General features: G+C 36.2%; 1 protein-coding gene across 5 annotated transcripts in view; it reads right to left on the reverse strand.

The window, feature by feature from the left end:
• Positions 1–953: 953 nt before the first annotated feature.
• VAV3 (vav guanine nucleotide exchange factor 3) overlaps positions 954–22,475 on the reverse strand; it is a 192,485-nt gene continuing 170,963 nt past the window's right edge. For all 5 annotated transcript variants that reach the window (XM_035537549.2, XM_035537548.2, XM_035537552.2 and 2 more), the window contains exons 22-27: positions 21,895–21,929; positions 20,399–20,515; positions 19,627–19,714; positions 15,765–15,894; positions 5,881–6,032; positions 954–4,065 (exon numbers count right to left, since the gene is read on the reverse strand). In XM_035537549.2, the coding sequence (XP_035393442.1) occupies positions 4,024–4,065; positions 5,881–6,032; positions 15,765–15,894; positions 19,627–19,714; positions 20,399–20,515; positions 21,895–21,929 (564 nt within the window). In that variant the 3' untranslated portion in view covers positions 954–4,023. The remainder of the gene's footprint in view (positions 4,066–5,880; positions 6,033–15,764; positions 15,895–19,626; positions 19,715–20,398; positions 20,516–21,894; positions 21,930–22,475) is intronic.

Here is a 22,475-nt window from a genome sequence, read left to right on the forward strand (position 1 = left end):
GCTCAAATAGAAGAAGCAGTGCTCTATGAACAGAAGAATTTGAATTCCAAATAAAGTGGTAACATGAAACTCTCAGCAGCTCAGTTTGAAGCAGAGCCAGGAGTTGGACTCCATGATCCTTGCGGGTCCCTTCCAACTCAGGATATTCTATGATTCTAGTATAGTGTCGACACACTTGGTGAATCTGCATGACAGCATTAGTGTTTAAATTGTAATTGGAGTTGCAGCTTCTTTTCCTAAAGTGTTGGAAATATTGATTATGAATTAGAAACGAACATTTTTGTACTGAACATCAAAGTCAACAGAACAAAACCTGGGTGCACAGCTGGATATTTTGTATAAACAAGCCCATCTCTTTATAGACAGCATATCTTTCTTACTTCTATGAGCTATTAAAACCTTTAGAATCAACCTTATCTTCTCTTTCACAGAGTATCTAGAGTTTGCCTGTGAGGCAGAGGAGAAAGGCATTCTGGTAGGCATAATTTTCATTGTTCAAGTCTTTTTTGTGTGTGTTATTTTGTTGTTGTTGCTTTTCAAACTGAGATTTTCAAATAAGTCTCCAAGCCTTAAAACTGAAAAAATTATTCAGAAACCCAGTCACAGGTGGTTCTTATGCCCTAATTACAGTGCTCACTGCTTTCTCAATTTCTCACCCATCAGAGGACACATATCTCTTCTCACATAAAGGGGGAAGGAGAACATCTGTGACTGAGTGCGATAGTGTTAACAACAGAATTTAATTGAGAAACATTTTTGCATCTCACATTAGGTGTGTCTCTTAGTTACGTGGTATGTTCACGGCTGACAGGAAAATTATGCCTTACATCTGTACAGACGTGTAAATGCCTCATTAAGTTTAATAATTAGATGTTAGAAGGGTAGTTCCACAAGAAAAACTTTGCTACTGAAAAATAGAAGTGACACAATGAAACAACACTGCAATTGTATCATCACTGACCTTGCCGAATTAATTCGCCTGTCCAGAAATATTTTTATAAACATATTAATAATGAATTCTACATTGTAAAAAATGTATGAAAAATGTATGTTACACCATGAAAATACTATCAAGTAGCCCATGAAACTAGACATACTGTATTTTGAGATTTCAACTCAATTCAACCTGAATTTGTACGTAAATTTACATATGACAAAGAGACGAAACAGAAGGTGGATGAGGAAGGACACTCCTATGAAACACGACACATAAAAGGAAACCTTTTACAACCATTTTTTCCCCAAAGACTACAAGTTATCATCTTCAACATATAAGAATCAATAGTATATGACTGATTGCAAGGTGTTCTCTAGAGCTAACACACAAACAAAACCACCACTTGCCTGGATGTGGCAAAAGACAAAATATTCCAACAACAAAAAGCTCCCAAAAACCTCAGTCTTATAGCTAAACAGGGATTATACAGATCTGAGAAACCAAAACATTATCAGCCTTCGCTCACAATGAGAAGGCAGTTAGACAAACCAAGTACAACCTTCATACTAGCCAACTACATATTTTGACACATAACGTTAAACAAAAAAATTAACCAGTTTATTATATTTAACATATTTACAAAATATTAAAAAGTACTGTAACTCCATCATTGCATGACAACAAAACCTCCATACAAGCAAAAGCAGCACATGAAAGAGACACTCCAGAGTATTTAGGAAGTCTTTGGTACTCAAAATACAGTTTAAGTTGCAGCATTAACTCAATTAATACAGGGCGTTAAACACAGACAATGTGTAGATTTATGCCACAAAAGTAAATTTTGCTATGGCTTTCATTCTTCTCCTAGGCTGATTACGGGATTCACGAATTGCTTAAACGCTTTACAGCAACTTCAGGATGAAGAGACTACTCAAAATAATTCTAAAACCGAGCTGTCAAAAATGACTGATGTGTTTTTTAACTCACTGAATTAAATTGCCTCTTCTCAGGACTATACAACAGCAAAGCACTGAACACTTCACAGATCTAGAGCCTATTCTTCTACCCTTTGAGCAGACAAAACTGTGAAAGATCAGTTTTGTCTACTTAAGGAATATAGGATCAGGATCACAATAGAACTGCATGGCAAAACATGATCAAAGAGTATACCCTAGACTACACTGCTGTACAGATAATTTACAAAATGTTTTGTGCACAATGTACATATTTACAAATGCTCTGAATTGTTCCATCAAGTAATATAATTAACATAATCACAGTTTACATAATTTTGAGGTAAATCCTTGAAAAGTTAAGAGCAGAGTTTCATCGGCAAGGCTGAATCTCACAAGTGCAAGATTTCTAATTTGCAGATCCTCACTTACACCTGGTCACAGCAGTGTATGCTAGATGTAGCAAATGGGTAAGATGGTTGCAGAGAGGAGGGGATTTCTGTCATCCTTTGTGCTGTGCTTGGTTCTTCATGACGGCCAGAAGGAGGCCAGAAAGAAGCAGAGATTACTGGGGGCAGCCAACGAATCTAAAACGCATACTACCACAGATTCTGTTCTGTGGATGGACAGTGGACATAATGCTGCTTGTAGAGTGGGAAAACTTGCAGTGTTCAATTGTGCAGTGCACACTAATTGCACGATGCCTATGTGAGAAGGGGACAGGGAAAAACAAAGAGAATGTGGAATAGAATGAATTAACTTTCTTGATTAGACAATGTAATCTTAGAAGAAAAACACATTTAAGAGCTTTACTTTCTCAGAAGTTTTCAAACTGGGTTAGAAATTATGTAAACATTAGAAACTGCACATCTGAAGGCATCACCCACGTTTCTTTTAATTTACAGCACTTCTGACACTACAAATACTTCAAATTACTGCCTCACCCAAGGAGTAGACACCAGTTTGAGGCCTGATGTTTCAAGCTAACTAATCTGTATACATTGTTCCTTGTGGATATTCACAATACCCCAACAAGATCACTCGCTGCCTTGCCATTAACGTCCTAGAGGACAAGAGAAGAACAAGCACACTAAACTCTGCGAGTCCCCTCTGCATTACCATGGAAGAGCACAAAAGGTGTCAATCTCCTAATTAGGAATAGAAGCTCCTGTCTAACCATGAAAAAAAACGTTTATAGTTGGAAGCATCAAAAAGTTTAACTGAATCAACCATGAGGTTAAGATAAACAATTTTGTTCTTGAAAAGTAAAATTATCTTGCATCAGTATATCCTGCTACAGAATAGCACTACAATATTTAATGCTAATGCTTAGAATTTTAAAATGAATCTTGTCATAACCATCCTTGGTTGCACTTTTATGGTCAGCTGCTTAAATGAAAAAACTCACGAAACAGCTGGAATAATAAGGAAAGATTCCAGAATTCCAGCTTTGTTGATTTTTCAGGCAACACCTTGTCAATACACCTTTTTAAAACGCTCTCTTTAAACAAATTGTTAGAACATTTAGGCAGGACCTCAAAGAAATCAGTTAGCTAATTATATATGCATGAATGCTACTCATATTCGCTACATTTGTTTCCTTCAGGTGTTTTTTTGTTTTGGGTTGTGTTTTTTTTTAGTGTAAAACTGTTTAGAAGGTGATAAGTAAGGTAATTTGATGTTTCACGACAAGTCCATGCCTACTGGAATGACTGAACTCTGTTTTCTGCATGCAGCGATAAGGAATAGTAAGCCTTCATCTCCTTGTACCATCACAGATGTTAGTTAGAAGAAAACAGACTTATTAAACATTCAGCCATAGCTAGTATTCATGGTGTACTACAGGGAAAAATAAGAATAAATAAATTTGTTTTCCAGAGATCTTCTGGGAAGGCGAAGGTTGGACTTTGTACTGATCCCCAGTGATGGCAAAGTGGCAGGTTGTTTCTTGCACAGCTTTGGGCAAGGTAATATTCTGTCAGCACAAATTTCGTTATAAATCCCAACATTAAGACTGGAAGGTTCAGACAGACAAAAACGCTGCTGCTTAAATACTTAACAAGACCAGTAACACTTTAAAGTTATTAAATTTTACAATCCCTGAAATTGCTGGTCAGCAGAGGAAAATTTAATTCATTCGTCCTCTTCAACATAAGTAGATGGAAACCAGCCCACCTAAAAAGAAAAAAGCACAACAAAATACATTTTTTTAATGGCCAAACTAGGTAAAAGAATGGATCTGTTCAGTAAATGTAAGAACAACATTACAAAGTTAAACATGACTGACCTGCCACAGTTAGATTGATTACTCTAAAATAATTTTAAAAGAGTAACTTATAGATATGATGATTTCAAGACTAAATGCCTCCCCACTTGAAAAAAAAAAAAAAAAAAAAAGAAAATACACCTTTGCCCAAATTGGAGGTCTATGCATTTCGGAACAAAAACAGCTAGAAAAGTCAAGAGCAGAAGTAGCTTTTACTACAGACAGGATGCTGCTACCTTTTGAACATGCAGATAGGCAGTTAAGTATTTCACAGGCTTCGGCCAGGTCCAGAGAATCACCTTACAAAGGAAATAGCGACCGATTCCATTGCATTACATGGAGTTAGGTCCCGTTGCTGACAATGGGACTTTTAGATTAAACAGAACCGGCAGGCAGAGATCAGTGTTTTACACTTCATAACTTACAAACTTATCTCTATTCTGAAATTAATGATGTGTCAAATAAGGATTATATTAGACATACAGAAAAGCAATGTTGTATTATTGTCTTATCTATTCACTTCAGTTTTTCATTCAGACTTTATTCTTAAGTTAATTTAACACTGACGAAAGACCTCAAAACCAAACCTAGAACATGACTGGAAGAAGTGATTGCATAAGCATTTTTTGAGACTACATTACCAAAGTATCTACAGCAGTGATCTCATGATCTCAAGCCCGGGCTGTGAAAGCCATCAGAAGGAATTCTAGTGTACAACAGGGTGTCCTTTAGGAAGCAAGTAACTACATTGGAATTAGATGCTCCATTTTCTTTGACATGTTAAGGATATGGGACGATCACTTCCTTCTTATTTCTTCTTGCCTGACTGCTTTCACTTTAAGATCATAACCAGTTCCACATACATTTAAAAAAATCTCTAAATTGCATAAAGCACTAAATCTGGACGTATGCTCCCTCATCTTTTTCTACTGGACTTGCAACTTTTGTTTCCAGTGTCCATACAGTTCACTTTCCTCCAGCCCATTTATAAAACAGGAGAGAAAAGAGGCATTCCTTAACGTTGCAGCTCAGCTCTTTAGACAAGTAAACAGCAAAACAGCAGCCCCGAATTCTCCTGACTAATGTGCATTAAGGAGCAATACAATAAGATTGAAACAATATATAGTCTTTGTAGGTCAGAACTGAAACCTTATTTCCATGCATTCAAAGCCATGCAAGTCTTAGAGTGCAGTATGAAGTGACTTTGTAAAAAAAACACTATTAGATGTATACACCACTTAATCTGAACCTTTTTTTTTTTTTTTTTTTTTAAGAGATCAAAAGCAGAAGCCTCTTAAAAACCCATAGCTGATTCCACAGCATTATAGTCTAGCAGAGAGGTGGCAATCCTCCTGCACTAAACCGCAAACCAGACTCCCAGCACCAGGAACTCAAACAGATCCTGAGGTTCTGACCTCCCCTCCCCCAAATCCACGTGCGACATTTCAAGAAAAAGCAGCAGTAGCTCTACTATTAATCCTGGTTATTTTCCAACCATATTATCTTGTCCAAATATTCAGGCTGGCAGGTTACATTAAATAACCAATTAATTTAGATGCTGGGAAAGCTACCTGGCCAGAGTGCTGCCTGGCTACTATGAAGCAGATGAGAACATGTTGCATCTTGTGTATTTAATGTACAAAGAAGGTTTACAATATAGGAACACACCTTTTTACAAAATCACCCACAGTGAAGGCAATACAAATAAGACAAAAACAACGTACCCTTCCGTTTACTTCACCTCTCCACCAGCCATTCGCACTCATCTTTGTATAAATTTTTACAACGTCCCCTTTCAATAAGGACAGCTCTCTCATGTCTCTTGCACAGAAGTCATACCTGGCTATGGCAATGCCTATCACCTTTGGGCTTAACACTGAAACAAAACAGAAGTTGGTATTATTAGAGTTTGTTAATTGACAGCTAAATAAGGTAAATAGCATTAATGTAAAATATAAGACCATGATTTCATGACAACATATACTGACATTAACTTTACGGAAATATGAAAGCATCTGCACTAAAGATATCAAGAAGGTTTAATTGTAGGTGAATGGTAAAAGTTGAAGGGATTAATGATTTGTTATAGTTTGTTATTATTAGAAAAAAATAAAATTTAATAAACCGTAAAAAAATAGCTTTCATCCCCCAAATTGCTAAATACATTTGAAATTATTGTATTTTTGTGTTTCATAATAAAACTTGCTGCCAGCTACGTGCATCAACATATTTTACTGGTCACTAGTTTCTTTCCAAACGAATTATTAGCAGTCACTGTTGGTTTACATTTACTCCTCTAATGAAGCAAAACAGAATAAGGTGCTGTTCCTTCAGAAACAATTCCTCAGTTAAATATTAATGCACATCAAATTGGAAGTTAACATCAGCATGAGAAAAAAAAATTAAAGTGTCCACAGCAAATTTGTATAGATCATTTGTTACAACCTGCATGAACACCAGCTAATATAATCTCACTCTTTTCAGGACTTTATTCTGTAAATCACCAGTGAATCTGCTCTATGAATCTCTCAACAACAAAACAATGCTTGGAAAAACTTTCCTAAGTTTCAGTGAAATTATTACCTACAATATTTAACCTACATCAGTATGTAAGGATTTTACCAATGTCAAGCACAGATATTTTAAGCAACAAAGAGTTGTAGAATACTGTAAAGTAACAAACGTAGGGAAAAAAATCTCATCTGAAGACACCCCCTTGCCAAAATCTTCACCCTCTTGTAGAATGTCCTAACTTGCATAATAACCCCTCAGCCCCCTCAAAGGCAGCTAAGAGATAATGATCAGCCTAGAAAAAACATCTACTACTCTCACACTTTAAAATTTGAATATTTGGCCAAAGCATTGATATATAAAAACACACACACATATATATTAATGCCTTTTATTTTGCAGTTTTCCACTGCACGTCTTTGTAGGTAGAAATTTATATGCACAAGCCAGCTTCCATCTGAAAAGATTTCAAAAGAATTTTTTGTATAGTCACAAGGGATGACTTCATTATACCATACATAAAATCTTTTTTCTTCCCCCCCCCCCCCCCCCCCCCCCAGAACCCTTTCCAATTTCTTCGAATTTCCCGGTTGTCTTTAGGAAATAGCAGTAAGAATAGTTTTCACAGTGCTCATGTTTACAGTGTGAAGCTGTTGTAAAAATCTAGGCCATGTATTAAGCGTATTGAAGTTCAAACATACTTCTTCCCCTCTACACAAGTCAGCTGTAGACACTACTTGTTTAGATCCTGACATCAATATTATGTCCTATATCTTCTCAGGATTTCAGTAATCAATTTTGCAGGGAAAGAGCACAGCACAGGCAGAAATTGTTTTGAAGAGGAAAATAAGAAAGGAGTTACTGGTTGTAGTGTAAGGAACCATTTACAAGCGCAGCAATATCACTGTCGGATTTGCAAAAGCAAATCTCCCTGCAGAAGCAGGGAGTGATTCTGGGGAACAGCGTATCACTACATATTCTAGAAAGGAGGAAAACGGGCAAGAAAGAAGGTAACAAGAGGCAAAGATGAACAAATTTGAGAAAAAAAAAAGAAAGAAAAAATGACAGATGAAAATGCATTGACGAATAATGAAGAAGGAAGGAAAATACCAAGGAGAATTAGGGTAGAAAAATAAAGTAGGGCAGATCTGGGGAAAAGGAGGAGGACTCTTTTTCAAGTTGTGACGCCAGCGAGGAAAAGATGACAAAAGCAAAAAAAAAATCAAAAGCATAAAGCCTTGAGACAGGAAGTAGCAGAATTTAGGTTAATTTAGAATCCAACATCTAGATTTTCAAATAACAGATATTTGTTACAGGAAATATATGAAAGGAAGCCAGTCAATTAGGGTATACAGGAAAATTCCCAGTGTTTCTTTTGGAAAACTATTAACCCTATCTCTCTGGTGACAGTCACAAAAAAACTTGCACAGAGATATCAGTCCTGAAATCCCAATCCAAGCTGTCCCTGCATAAATCTTGAGAGAAGACAGCATGCAGAAAGGACACCCGTACAGATTGGAAAGAGTAAAAACACTGAGTGAAGTAAAGAAGGATGGTGGCTACAGGGAGAATAAGGAAGGAGAGAAGGGATTAGCAGCAGAGATTGATGGAAATAAAGTGCCCAACAGGAGAATGTGAAGAAAAAAAGAAGTACCTAGAAAAAAACAAAAGCTATCAAGGAAGGAGTAATAAAAAAAAAAAGATCTTGTATATTAGGAGGGAGATACCGGGATAATGAATAGAAAACAGACTGGAGAAATCCAAGGGAAGTGAATAAAAGGTACATCTGTAAATGGGAAAAACACAGTTTTGCTTGATCCAGCCTTTCCTTCAGACAACAGAAAGAAGACTGGGAAATGTAGTCAGTTTTGTCTCACACTGCAGTATACCAGACAAGTTTCGCACTGACAGTGAGACAGATGGGCTGCCAACAAATTTTAATACTAGCTTGGTCCAACGTTGAAGCCACTAGGATGCAAACAGAAGAGGCTCCATGGGATTAGCTCACATTTCTGCCTGTGCTTAAACTCCACAAGAGTCTTAGCCATATCCCCCAAGGGTTGCTCTTCTGTATTAGCCTCCATGCGCCTTGAAGCCACATACATTTTCCTGAACTGTTTAACCAAACCTCAGTTCTATTATGCAGGCATGGGCAGCACCTCCAGTAGTGCTCAACAGCCAGCTAAACTCTTCTTGCGTGTTACCAACTTCCACATATCAGCAGAAGTAAGACAGTTCTGAAGATACATTTTTGGAAAAAAAAAAAAAAACTTATAATATCATGAAAAAAGTATTTATTTAATGTAAGCATTTTTTGCATATTTTAAGAGCATTAATAACAACATACGAAGTATTGTAGCCTATCAAAACATGAAATACTATTCAAGCAGGTATATAAGCTTAAATTAAGAATTACTATTTAGTGTCTTCCCTTATTATTTTGCACTTGTGTAAAGAAATACTTCACGTAGCACATTGTGATACACAAGACATGGAACCCTTACTTATTTTTAGTTATTTATGAATTTTCCAAACAAGTAGTTTTTCATAGGGGAAAAAAAGAAATATTATTTGTTGAAATCATATGTGGGATTGTGTGATAGGCTCAAAGTAACACTGAGCCTTGATTTCTTGATTGCTGGTCTGTCATTGTAGGCCAATTCATGACTTCCCCCCTACCCCATGGAACACAAAACACAGTAAGAGTGCCTTTATGATTAAGTATCATGCAACTGAAGGAGAGACAGGTCATCTTTTTATCCCCGCCCTGAAGGTGATTGCCACATGCTCACAGTACTCACCTGCAATAAAGTACCAAAACTTAACTCCTTTGTATTTTGTGACTAAAATAGGACTCAAGAGCTTCAGACATTCTAGCTGAATATTATGACCATAGGATAAACAGCTCTGCCAAAACAGCCTTCTATTCATCCTTTCTACAGATGTGTCCCTTTATGTAAATAAATGTTAAGTGGAAGAGTGCCTTACAGCCTGTATTCTCAGTCAATGCTGTGACTACTGAAAGGGAGTAAGTATCTGTCCTCCAAAAAAAAGTGTAATATAAGGACTTATATCTTTATAGATAGGAACCGAAGAAACAAACTCAAAGAACAGTGCATCAACTGAGCACCAAAACATTCAAAAGCAGCAAAGGACGTTGCGTATGAAGATCCTAGCATGAATCAAGGGAGGGCTCGCTGGAGGCACTCTCAACACAACTAAACACACTAACCATTCTACTCCGGAACTGCCACCTACATGGGTTTCCCTCTAGAAACTACAGAGCGCCTTCAGAATCCTCCTCAGAGCCCTAAGCAATTTAGACCACCTCTGTGGGACTGAAATAAAACACACCGATTCACATCTTCTAGCCAGACTTTGATTACGACTGCATCTGGATTCGTGCATGCTAGCTACCTCCCTTTCCCCAGTGCAAGAGCTGGCCTCAGTCCAGATTTGAAGAGCCTAGAAATCCCTCTATCCCGTGTACATGGAAGCCAGTACACGGAATGACAGTGAATGCTGCTATATTATCAACAAAAGTACCTCCTGCACTATGTTCCTCAAAGGCATTTACCTTCCCACTAGAAAAATCCCATTCAAATTGTCCAGCAGTTCAGTTCACATCTTTGAAGACTATGTCTTAGAGACCAGAACAAGTCGTAATTGCACTAGTACATTAATTGAGACTAGTGCTGCTACTACTACTAATTCAAGCATTTTTATGCAGTCTCACTTTAAAATGTTTGCATTTATTAAAGCCAAAGAAGGTTAAATGAGAATCAAGAAAACAATATTTGGAAACAGATGGATAAAATTAATAGACCGTGTTAATGCAGAATTTAAAGAAAACACTTTCTACAAAAAAAGACTACTATGCTCTAAGACATTTCTGCAGTATGATTTGCTGCAGGGATGGGACGAAAATATTATTTACCTACAAGCACTGAAATTTTTAGATTTGTGCAACAGAACCAACACATTAAAATATAAAATTTATAGATGCCACAGTTACACAGCAAATTAATGGTCAATTAATTGATCACTGATTGGATCTGGTGCAACTAGTGAGCTTTGCAACAGCTATTCAAACTCCTTTACTGTAACATACACTTTTTCACAAGTTTAGGAGTTTGATTTTTGTTACACTTCAGGAATAACACGCAATAACTCTGGTTCTGGACTCAGAAGAACTGAAATATTAAATTCGTCCCTTCCCTCACATGACACACAGAAATAAACAGAAACAAATTTAGAATATAAAAGCAGTAAAGCAGTACCTGACCAGAAAGGAGTGGAGGAAGGGGGAACAAAGCTGTAGTCTGGAGGAGTTACAAAAGAAAACCCACAGAACAAAGAGGGGGCTTAGAGAAAGAAAGAGAAAAAGAGACAAGCAAAAGAACATTGAAATATTGGCACAAGATTTAAATAATAGCTTTTTAACTATATAATTCATTGATAATAAGGAAACTAAGGTTCCCTACTAAGGATGTCTGGAAGGAAATTGACTATAATAACTAGAAAATTTGGATCTATGATTTAATTTTTAACAATTGCATTTTTCAAAGAGTAAGGTAGAAAGAAGACACTCATTCAGGGTTTCAGAGAAGCAAATTAAAACCGCAGACTCTTGCAGATATAACTTTTTTCTTTTTAATTTTGTGTGCCCCACTTCGTAAGAGTACAAAAGCAGACACTCATGCATATGAAAGAATTCCTCTTGAGCCCAAAAAGACTATAATCACACACCCTTAAGTAGGAACACAGTCTAAGTACCAGTTGAAATGGGGTCTAATAATATGCACAGGGAAAAAAACACATGCCTTTTGCCCTGATAACCATTAAGATCAATAGCAATTCCTCAACGGTACTGTCTAAGGACCAAACAGCGTTTCTCATCTTTGCAGTTCTCCCATACTTGAGGGAAAACCCTCAAGCAAACAAAAAAGGCCTAAGTTTGAACCAGGCAGAACCAGCACACCATCCCTACTCACTGTAACAGCTTCCACAGGTGAACATTAGAGATGTATGTGCACTACTGCCAACAAACCCAGGATGACCTGTCACCTGTCACATGTTTTAAATGCAAAACTAGTTGAAATGGAGTTAAATGGCTACAAGTGGAACTACATTTTGTTGTCCTGTTCTCTCATTTTGCCACTCCTTTGAAGAAGCAATGAAGATCCATACCTTCATATAACATGCAAAACTTAAATAAGTTGGGATATTTGCTCCCAGCTGTGCACTTGGAAAGTCTGTCCTCAATTGGATAAATAGTCTAGCCTTTAAATAACACCCAATATTTAAAATGTATTTTCATGTACATAACCTATGGGTTAGTACCTGAAAGTAAGAAATACAAAAGAAACATACGCCAGGGCTTCTTGCACACTAAAAAACTGCCTTCTGATTATTCACAGTAATGAAGCTTTCTCTGCCTCTAAAACTAAATGGATTATCTGAGAATGCATGAGGTTATCTGAAGAACATCTTTATACTGGACCCAGTAACCCCAGGTGACAACTCTGTGTGGAAATGCATTATGCAAACCAAAAAGACAACTTCGCTCGAGTAGTGCATCCATTCTTCAGGATAACTGCCTTTATTGCTACAGCAGCGTGATGACACTGAGCAAATCTATCACATAACTACATGCTAGATAGTACAAGGGGGGGGGGGGGGGGGGGTACCTGGTCCTTTCCTGTCCTGTCCATACACATCTTAATTTTTCAGAACTTTTCTCTCTGATATAACTGGCAGTTTGATTTTCTGCAAAATTCTAGTCCACTAAACCTCTGTGGGCAAGAAACTCCTATAAGACTTCTACAGATAACCAGCCTTTTCCTAAATGTCACTGGTAAAAGTTTTGGTGTTGGCCTTTGTGTATGATCTAAGGTGACACTCGTTTTACTTTACTTTTTCAACAGATGTCACATTTACACAGTTAATGCACGTAGAATGATATAATTAATGTACCTCCTTCCTAGTCTACTGGTGATGAAAACAGTCATTCAATATTTGGCATCATAATTTAGGTACATTTAAAACTAAGTTTCACAAAGATGCAGATTTCTCAGTTGTGCTCTGCATCAGCAGATTAGAATAAAATGCCAAGAACTATTTTTGCAGAAGGAATGTCAACTGTTCTTTTCCATGTTTGCCTTCATTTCATTAAAAGGTCGATCACTCCTCAAACCTAATGTAAGAATTAACATTTCTGTGTAGCACAAAAAAAAAAAAAAAAAGATCATACTACACCTAGAAAAGCCTGGAACTGAAAAATTAGAAGTCATCTTAATTAACTTGAATTTCTATATTGAGAAAAGGAAATGTCTAACAGCTTTTACAACCATATTAGAAGTGTGTATTAAGTATCAGAATAGAGTGGATGACTTATCTAAGACCAGAAGAACTTCTAATTAAAATGGGAAGCAAAATTAGCTGTTTCCACAAAATGAAGATTTTGTTATTAAAAAAAAATTAGATTCTAAAAGGAAAAGCAAATTCCTTGAAAATATAAGATGTTACAAAGCTATTTGTTAGGATTCATATCAGAAATTACAAATAAACTGAAACGCCACTTGATTCTTTCCTTCAATGAGCAAGTGAAAACTTGACAATTACCAAAAATAAATTCAATCCTTTCTCACATTGCTCTGGAAAGCAAAGTTAATTTATTATGGCCATTCAACTTTGGGACAGCTCAAAGACTTTGTCCGCAGAAAATGATACAACTCCTCCAAAGTCTACAGTACTTTATCTGATATTTTTCAGAAATACTTTCCCACTTATTCTGTCAATTATACATGCTAAAGACCAGCTGCTTTGAATAAGCTGATACCTTTTCAAAACATGTCCTCATTAAAACATTCAGATACACTGTCATGTGAAGAGTGTAGTCCAAAACCCACTTGAATTCAGCTTCAAGCCAAGGAAGTCCATGGCATTCACTAGCTTCAACCTCATGCTTGTTAAAATGTGCTAAGTATGATATCGAGTAATTACATATCTGAAAAATGTGAAAGTGCCCCTCTCTCACTTTCAACAGCTAGGGTTTTTTGCATTCCAATTAGATGGGAAGAGGTCAAAGAAAACAGCTGTGTGGAGGTTGACACTCATGGCCAAAACAAAATGAACCCTAATGTCCAACTGCTGCCCTATGACTTGTTTCCTTCCTTAAACAAAACTGCATCCCAAAGTTTATCAACACCTTTTCAACTTCAGTCCTGCAGGGTTCACACAGCCTCAATACACAGTTATTTTAATATCAGCTTTGTAAAAACTAACAGGACAGTTGTAAAACTGAGCAACATGACTCACAGATGGGCTGCTAATCAGGGAAATTTTGCTTTAAAAGAAAATTTACAGGGACACGCTGACACCCTTTTAAAAGAAAACTGTCAAATGCATTAAGTGAAGTGTCATCCAGAGTAAAGCTAGGTAGGCTAGCAGAACTGTGGGCATCTATTAGGTTTTACACAAGTCTGAGAACTGAGAGTTTTTTGGTCAGTTTGGCTTAAGAGAAAGCCTGCCTTTCCTCATCAGTATGCTTTATAATATTAAATGGCTGAAATTTACTGTAGCAGAGATGCACTTTTTCATCCCCTTGACTAAAATGAGAGCATCCCACGTTCATTTCCATTGAATCCTGTGAAGCATGGAACAATTGAGCTAATGCTCCTACAGAGTAGTAAGTTGGTAGACAATATAGACATACAGTAACTGGTCTAAGAAAGGGAAGAAGAATTGTTTTTGCTGACATTCAGTAACAACCAAACAAATGCAAACAAAAACACGCAAGGCCTGTTGTCTCAACAATTAAAGCTTCAATGCTATGAGCCGGCAACAGATGAAGAAAGCACAGGAGATGGCAAGAGGAAGAAAAAAGCAAATAGAGATCACAAGGTAAAGGGAGAAAAAAATGGGACAGAAATCCACCAAGAACAGATATACACTGAGACACAGCATAGCAGGGAGAAAATAGACAGAACTCCTGGGAAGCAGTGAAAGAGAACAGAAACAAAAGGAATAAAGAGGAATTAGGATACAGAGACAGAGTAAATGAAATGCACAGAGACACAACGGTTTCTTAAAATCACCTATCCTAAATTATCTTCACTTTAATTAGGGGAGGAAGAAAATCTCTGAAGCTACAGAAATGTTATGGAACAGAGAGAAGCAAGCAAGTAAACAAAAGCTTACAAACACAGCAGATGAAAATAATTCCACCAGCTTCATCATCACAAAGACTAGACTGGACTCTATGGTCTTCCATAGAAGTCTTCATATTGTTAAAATCACCATCAATTCTTATTTCCCTGTTATTATCTGGTACAGTACAAAGATACAGCCACTGTCTGCAGAACTGCAAATCTAATATTTGCTCTTTGACAGAAATGGTATATATTTTCCAGAGGTGGGCCATGTGGTAATTTTTATCATTAACACTGAACTTGCATGTTCTAAGAATCAAGCCAGCTTCCACTTAAGATGTAATGTGTTAGAAAAAAGGATACCATGTGCATTGTAAATCTCTTAAGTTTATTTCTAAATTTCAAAACTTTTTAATTGCTATTTACATTGTACAGTAGTTCATTTACCTTTAGAAGCACACAGGCCTTTAATAAACATCTAAGGTTAAAGGGAAAGCATAAAAACAATTATGCTACGGTAAATCTAATAGGGTTGGGCTTATCTACGGAATTTGTGGTGTTATTGAGATCCTAGTTCATACAGCTGCACTACAAGACTGATTTATTTAAATCCTTTTGTAAGGATTAGAAATTGTCACAGATACTTATTAACACTTCAGCAAATATCCGAAAAAAATAGACAGGATGTGATTTATTCTCTCACCAGAATTCCTAATAGATTTTTGAATATCAAGGAGATTTTATGTTTGGCAGGAAGACAAACTTGCTAGACATGTTTATAAACCTCTTGACAGGTATGAATCTGCTTAGCTTAAAAAAATCCTAACTAAAGGCATTACCATATTAATTGGTTATATGTCAAAAATGGAAAATGAAGATATTTAGGGTACCTTTCCCTTGTAATATTTATGATAGAAAATAGTACGTAGATTTAAAATACTTACAGTTGCCACCTGTTCTGCTACTCCTTTGACCCGATGAGTTTTCAGATTCTTTATACGGAAACTGAAGAGTAGTATCCAGACTTCGAAAGCCTTCTTTGAGAGAGTGGTGCTTGTAGTACTCTACAAGTTCCTTCCAGAAAGGAAAAACAAAGTCATTGGAAACTGAAATGACATCCTTTTCAAGATTCTGGTGTACAGTCAATGTCAGTTTTATAAAGTAAGGTTACTTGTATATACAACATCCCACAGAGGACATATATGAAAAAATCAAGTATCCTAAATATTTGTTCATTTTATACTTCAACTCATTCAACAACGTGTCATTTAATCCTTACCCTGGAGTAAGGAACACATTTACACAGTGAAAGCTTATTTTTCACTAAAATGATACATATATGCTTTTTTTTTTTTTTAATAGAACTTTATAGTCAGAGTCAACACTTACTGCTCCTTTGAGCCATGCTGAGCGTGTATTTGCTACTCTCCAGTCAGGCTGGAGGCAATGTTCGTAAAGTATATAATGGCAACTGTCTGTTTTCACAAATTTCTTTTGCAATATGTGATATTCAACCACAAATGAATTTATAAGCACACAGACCCCAAATAAGCATGTAAGGCTTGCATACAAGGCAACAACTTGATGTGCAGATACATGGACCATATGAAAGTTTCAAGGTTCTGCCATTATTATTTTTCCCTCATACTGCACATTGCATAAAAAAATCCAGCATTTCACATTTTCCTTGGGCCCAATCCAAAAACTTCCACATTTCTTCATATACACATTGAATTGGATCACATAGTTTATGTAACCAAGGAGATAAATTACTTAAGTTTCTATTCTAAAGAAGGCAGCACACATCAAAATACTGACAACTCATGTTCTTTCTTTGCAACCTTCAACCCCTGTCACTGGCTCTTAGATTTGAATCAGTTCTAATAATGACAACATCATACAGTTTGTAAAGGAGCCTGGAATAAGATTAGAAGTAACCAGACAATTATAAGCAAACATATTTTATTTGATTAATGTTACCTCAACTGTGAGATTTCACTCTTCAGAAATGCAATTGCAAAGCAATATATTTACTGCAAACCCTTCACTCCTACCACTAACTCCCTCAATCATTCAATTCTAAATACTTACATTTAGATTTCTAAAATCAAGAGTTGACCAAGCCAAACTTAAGTCAAAATAAGGAAATTGTACTGTATTCAATCAATTCCTTGTAGTTCAAAAAAACCTAAATTATTAACCTAGATCAGTTCAGAGATATATTAATTCCAGCCAACAAAATTACTCCCAAATGATTTAGTCCAAGATCTACTGCCTAAATCATACGTTTGTGATAACAGACTGAAGTTTATCTTCCGAACTGAACTCTGGAACACTTTGCTTCCCATGCTGTGAGCTGTTGTATGTCTCCAGAAATGCTTCTAAAACAGTCTAAAGCTAAGTAAAATCTATACCTGCTTTAAACAGTTCATAATCACAGACTGCCAGACACGACAACTAAGCAGGAAGGCCAGGAGAATAAGAACTGTTTGCACGTTGTTACCTTGACATTAGCAATAGCAGGCAAGCCACAATGTCAGCAACCAAATTTTCTTTCACATAACACCAGGTACAAGAGACATTCAAATTACCAAGGCAACGAAGAGGGTCATTTTTAAGAAGCACCATTTAAAGTAAGATTTCCAGATAAATGGAAAAACAGTTAGTATGAAACTTATTTTATTACTTTTGCACCACAAGCTTGAGAATTATGTGGACTGGGAAAGATAGCAAGAATATCAACTAGACAGATTCTATTAATTGGCAAAGTACGTAAAATAGTTTCAAATTAAGAATAAATTAGGGTCTTGATTCAGTTGCTTTTAAAACCTTCACTTTTAACACTAGAAACAGTCAAAAAACAACTGGTGTCTTAAACACTCATTACACAAATTAAAGTAGCAAACTTATGAACAGGTAAGTAGCCACAGCCCCTGCCTGTGTGGACAAGATTCTAAGAAGTCTGTCACATCTCTGTAATCCACACCAGCCTCGGAGCTGACTTTTCACTGTATGTCCTTAGGCATGCTTTACACACGCAGCACATTTTAATTACTCTTGTGAAAGTTTTTCAAATGTACTATGAAAACAACAAGCAAGAGCTGTTTTGCTCCATTTTTCCCCAAGCAATACAGAATTCTGTCACTGCAAATCATTACTTTGGGTTTCCACGACTGCTGGCTTGTGTCTCTTCTGCTCCCAGTTCTACTCAAACTACTTTTGTTCCTCTCTATTTCCAGACACGATTACTTTTTCCTCTTGTATCTATCCAGGACAAAGCAGATGTTCCACAGCATATGCAAACAGTACTTATACTATCACTTGTCAATTTAACTCTCAAGGGCAGCCTTTATAATATCCTAAAACTGAGTTATGAAATTACTTTTTCCTAATTGAATGTTAGCAAGGCTGAACAGGTAGAAATGAGGCCTGAAGGCCTCTAGTGTAAACACTAGAAGTTTACTTTGTCCTCTCAGTTCTCTGATGGAATGCACATTCTTTTTGTTGCCTTTTTATCAGGGGGTTGTGTCCTGTACTTATTTTCTGATCCTTCAGTTCTATTTTGAAATATCCATGACTGCATAAAACTGCATCATTAGAAGTAGTTATCCAGGCGGACAACTCCAGCTCACGTGCTTTGTCAAGATCTTAGTGTGGTCATATGTTTTAATCAGTTTCCAGGCAATTATTTATAGTGTTTGTAGACAAAGTAGCTACCTCCTTCATGCATTTGAGAAATGCCTCGATTTCTTTGTTGTTACCAACGATAAGGCCCTAGCATCCACAGCCCTAACACTAAACACTTCCTGGATTTTAAGTGCCAAATGATATCAGATTGTGGAAACAGGTTGGTGCATTTTTCATCAGGAATTTTATGTTCGTCCCATTCTAACGGGCACTTATTTGAATCAGGGCCACACAAAGCATAGATTTGTACTTTTTTTTAAACCACTTGTAGACTGTTCTTGTTTTACAGAGTGTCAGTGATTCAAACAAAATAATTTCTAAGACCTCCTAGTTTTAAAGCTTGTCTCCCTACTCTTAGGTTGCATTGTCTTTCATTTTACTTTACTGCTTCAGAGAATTTGGATATACATGCAGGAAGGCTGCAGTATAAGTGCAAACTAACTGATTGGACTAAACATAATATAGTGAATAAGCTCTTACAGTGAATAAGCAGCCACACATTGCTGTAATTTAGACTAGTTGATACTGACCCCAGATGACTATTCCAAAATGGATTTCTAAGCTATCAGCAGTTTTGACAGCCCCATTTTCCAGATACACTTCTTTACCCTCTCTCTGGTGTACCGTGACCAGGAAGACTAGCTCTCACGAGTTTTTCTGGGCTCACTGACACAGCTCCAACTTACGTCCTTCTCCCTCTGAACTCACACATCAATAGGCATCTTTCTGCTCCTCAGGACACGTAGGGGGGTAGGGGCAAGGAACCTTCACCTAACTACTTCTGAGGATCATTGTTAAACATATCCAAAAACATCAAATTCTGCTTTCAATATTTATCATAATGCTATAGTGGGCTGATGTATGGGATTCAAATTCCTCCTCTCATCCATACACCATTGCAAGGTACACAATCCAGCCCTAAATACATAATATTAAGCACATGCCACCATCACTTAAAGTTTAAACCATAAACACTTTTAAAAAAAAACCTATTTGCAGGACATGATTCAAATCTCTCACTCTCACAACCTTCTGTAATTCTACAAACCAAAGCAGCAGACACTTCAACAGCAAGTTACATAGAAATCACCCCTTGTTAAAAACCTAATCAATACTTACCATTAAATTTTTAAATTTTCTATTTTCTGCAATGTGGAAAAAGCCATCTCTTGTTAAAATCTTGATGTGTTTCACTTCGTTATTGTACCTGTGGGCAATGAATAACTTATGAATATAAATGTGTTTTTAATCAGAGGCAATCAATAGTTACCTGAGGGCCTGCCCCAGTAACACTATACAAATAAATTCTTAGGACAAAATGTATATCCGTGCCAAAACAAAGTTGACATCTAATTAACCAAATATATTTATTAAAGTACAGCTGAAGAGGTAATCTGTATTGAGAAAAGAAGTTTCAACTAATCGTTCTAATCCGGAATTCCCACATTTTGCTTGCTTTTAAATTCATGCTGATAATCAATATGAAAGCAAACAAGACCTTCGTGATAATTTCTGTCCATGGAATTTTATGAACATGTTTTTCTGAAATGCAGAGTTTTAACAAATGCCTACTGAAGAAAATGAAACATTCTTACTCACTTAAAAGAAGCAGATCCTATCACACTTCAAACACTAGCTTAGTTTTACCCAACATATTATACTATCATTTTTGTATACCTGTTTGCTACACTAACATTATAAAACTACTACTTCTTACTATAAGTCCATGCATTTGTCAGCAAATTCAGTTTTCCTAAACTGACTCTTAAAGATGGTGTATGGTTATATAAATTGAAAAACTTTTTATTTCTTTCCTTATCGATTTCAAATATCGAGTTATTTAAACATAAATGAAAACAGAAAAACTTTCTGTAGATCTTATCCTACTTACTTAATACTAATCGCATATTCTCCTGACTCTTTGGTTCTGTGCCGCACCAGGTAAGTGCTGTTTACTCTGTTAATAAGTTCACTCTCTGCTTGTAATCTTTCCATTGCTCCTGCAAACCTGCAACACAGAAAAGTAAAATTGTCTTTGAGTCCTCCCAAAGGTACAAAGATAGCTACCAAACATGCAATGCAGAGTCCCGATATTCTGCATGAGATGGTGATGTACAAACACATCAATTGGAATTGAATGCTAATTCCAGGACTTTCAATAAAGTGCAGAGAAGCTATGCAATGGGTGTCGGGAAATCCTTAGTTAGAAAAGGTCTTTTTCTTTGAGGATGGGGAGTGATACAGCAGTCTGGTGGAGTTCAGCTGTCCAGCAGGGTAAAATCACCACAGAAGGTAAGACAAGTAAGTCACTGATTCTGCAGTCCGACTGCGTAAGTAGATTTGTGCCCTTGCTCTGCGCCTTGCCAGTTTGGGAGGGACTACATAAGAAGCTGTCTGTAGACACTGCAAAACTAGAGGCTAAGCTGTTAACTGAAGAGGGGGAAAGTGACCTACCTTACAGGAAAACGATGCTGATTTTACCATTTTAGAAAATAATCTAAAAGCACTCAATGTCAGAGACCACTACTCTGAAAAATTTCCTGCTAATGTATCACTATCAGTTTAAAAAGATCTTAAAAAGAAGTTATTTTATCAAACACACCAGGAAGAATGCATTTTGAAGTTTATCACACAATACAGGACTTTTTACAGCATTTCAGCCTGAAGTAATTTTTCAGTTAAGTTTTACAAAATCTTAGAAAATCAAGACTGATCACAGTGATGTCCAATTAGAAACACAGTAAGTGTTAGAATTGAATTACAAATACAAAATTTTAGATGTTAAACATTCTATTTGGCTTGTTGTGAAAAATCAATGTTTTCATCTGATTCTGATTTCACTTCACGCAAGCTAGAGGAAATCAGAATTCATCTCTAAATGACAAAGTATAAAACCAGTGAAAGAACACAACCGATGATTAATCTGTTCTCTCAGAATCAGCATGTGTCTTTTCCGGAGGTGGGCTGAATTCCAGTAAAGGGTTTGTTCACAACACTACATACACCCCATACCAGCAGTTAATTGTAGTTCTGATACACTGTCCTCTTACACTGCTAGACATGTGTGTTTGTTTTTAAGGAAAAGCAGAATTATTCACAAGACCAAATGTATTTAACATTAATCCTTCTCTTTAGTTACTTAGCATGTAAGATGTACTTGCATGCTTCATATTATACTGATCTCTTACAATTCCATTTCAGACCTCTGGGACTAAGGCTATAAACTTGTAAATAAAATGTCAAAATCATTAAGCACATTATTACGTCAGAAACACTTTTAGACAATGCATGGTGCTGTTTTCGTAAATTAAACTGTAATAAGCAGTTATCTTTCTATGACCACTTCTTTCAAAGAGATGCTTCTTATAAGATTAGACAATGACTCACCACAGTTGTGACGAATAGTCTACTGGTTTAGGAACCTAAGACAAAGGAAATACAAGAGAATGGAGATCAAGATGATTTTTTTCTATTCAGCACAGAAACAGTATTGATCTAATACTTTATTCACATATAACAAGAAAAAAGAAATAGACAACCTAATTAGTCTGGAATTCTATTTTAATTTTAAGAAGCTTAAAATAAAAAGCAAATATTCTATACTCTTCTGGAATACCACAGAATATTTTAACCTTTTGCTGCTATGACAGATTTTATTTTTTTTTACTGTTTTTATTCATTTATTAACAGAACTGTCATACTTTTTCTTTTGACAAAGCCTACGTTAAAATTAGTACTTACAATAGCCTCATGGTACATTGTTGAAAAATACTTTAAAATTTGCAACAAATATACATTAACATTTACAGATTTCACTCCATGTTTCCAAGATTATGTGAGTCCTAGGAAGACTGTCTACTAGGAAACATAGTACATAATCTCAGAGAGGTAACACTAATACATGGATTGTATTCTATGACTTCATTCATACCTTTGTACTTTGTTTTACTCTTGCACTATGGAATAAA

Source organism: Cygnus atratus, chromosome 8, assembly GCF_013377495.2.
Source record: "Cygnus atratus isolate AKBS03 ecotype Queensland, Australia chromosome 8, CAtr_DNAZoo_HiC_assembly, whole genome shotgun sequence".
NCBI classification, from domain to species: domain Eukaryota; kingdom Metazoa; phylum Chordata; class Aves; order Anseriformes; family Anatidae; genus Cygnus; species Cygnus atratus.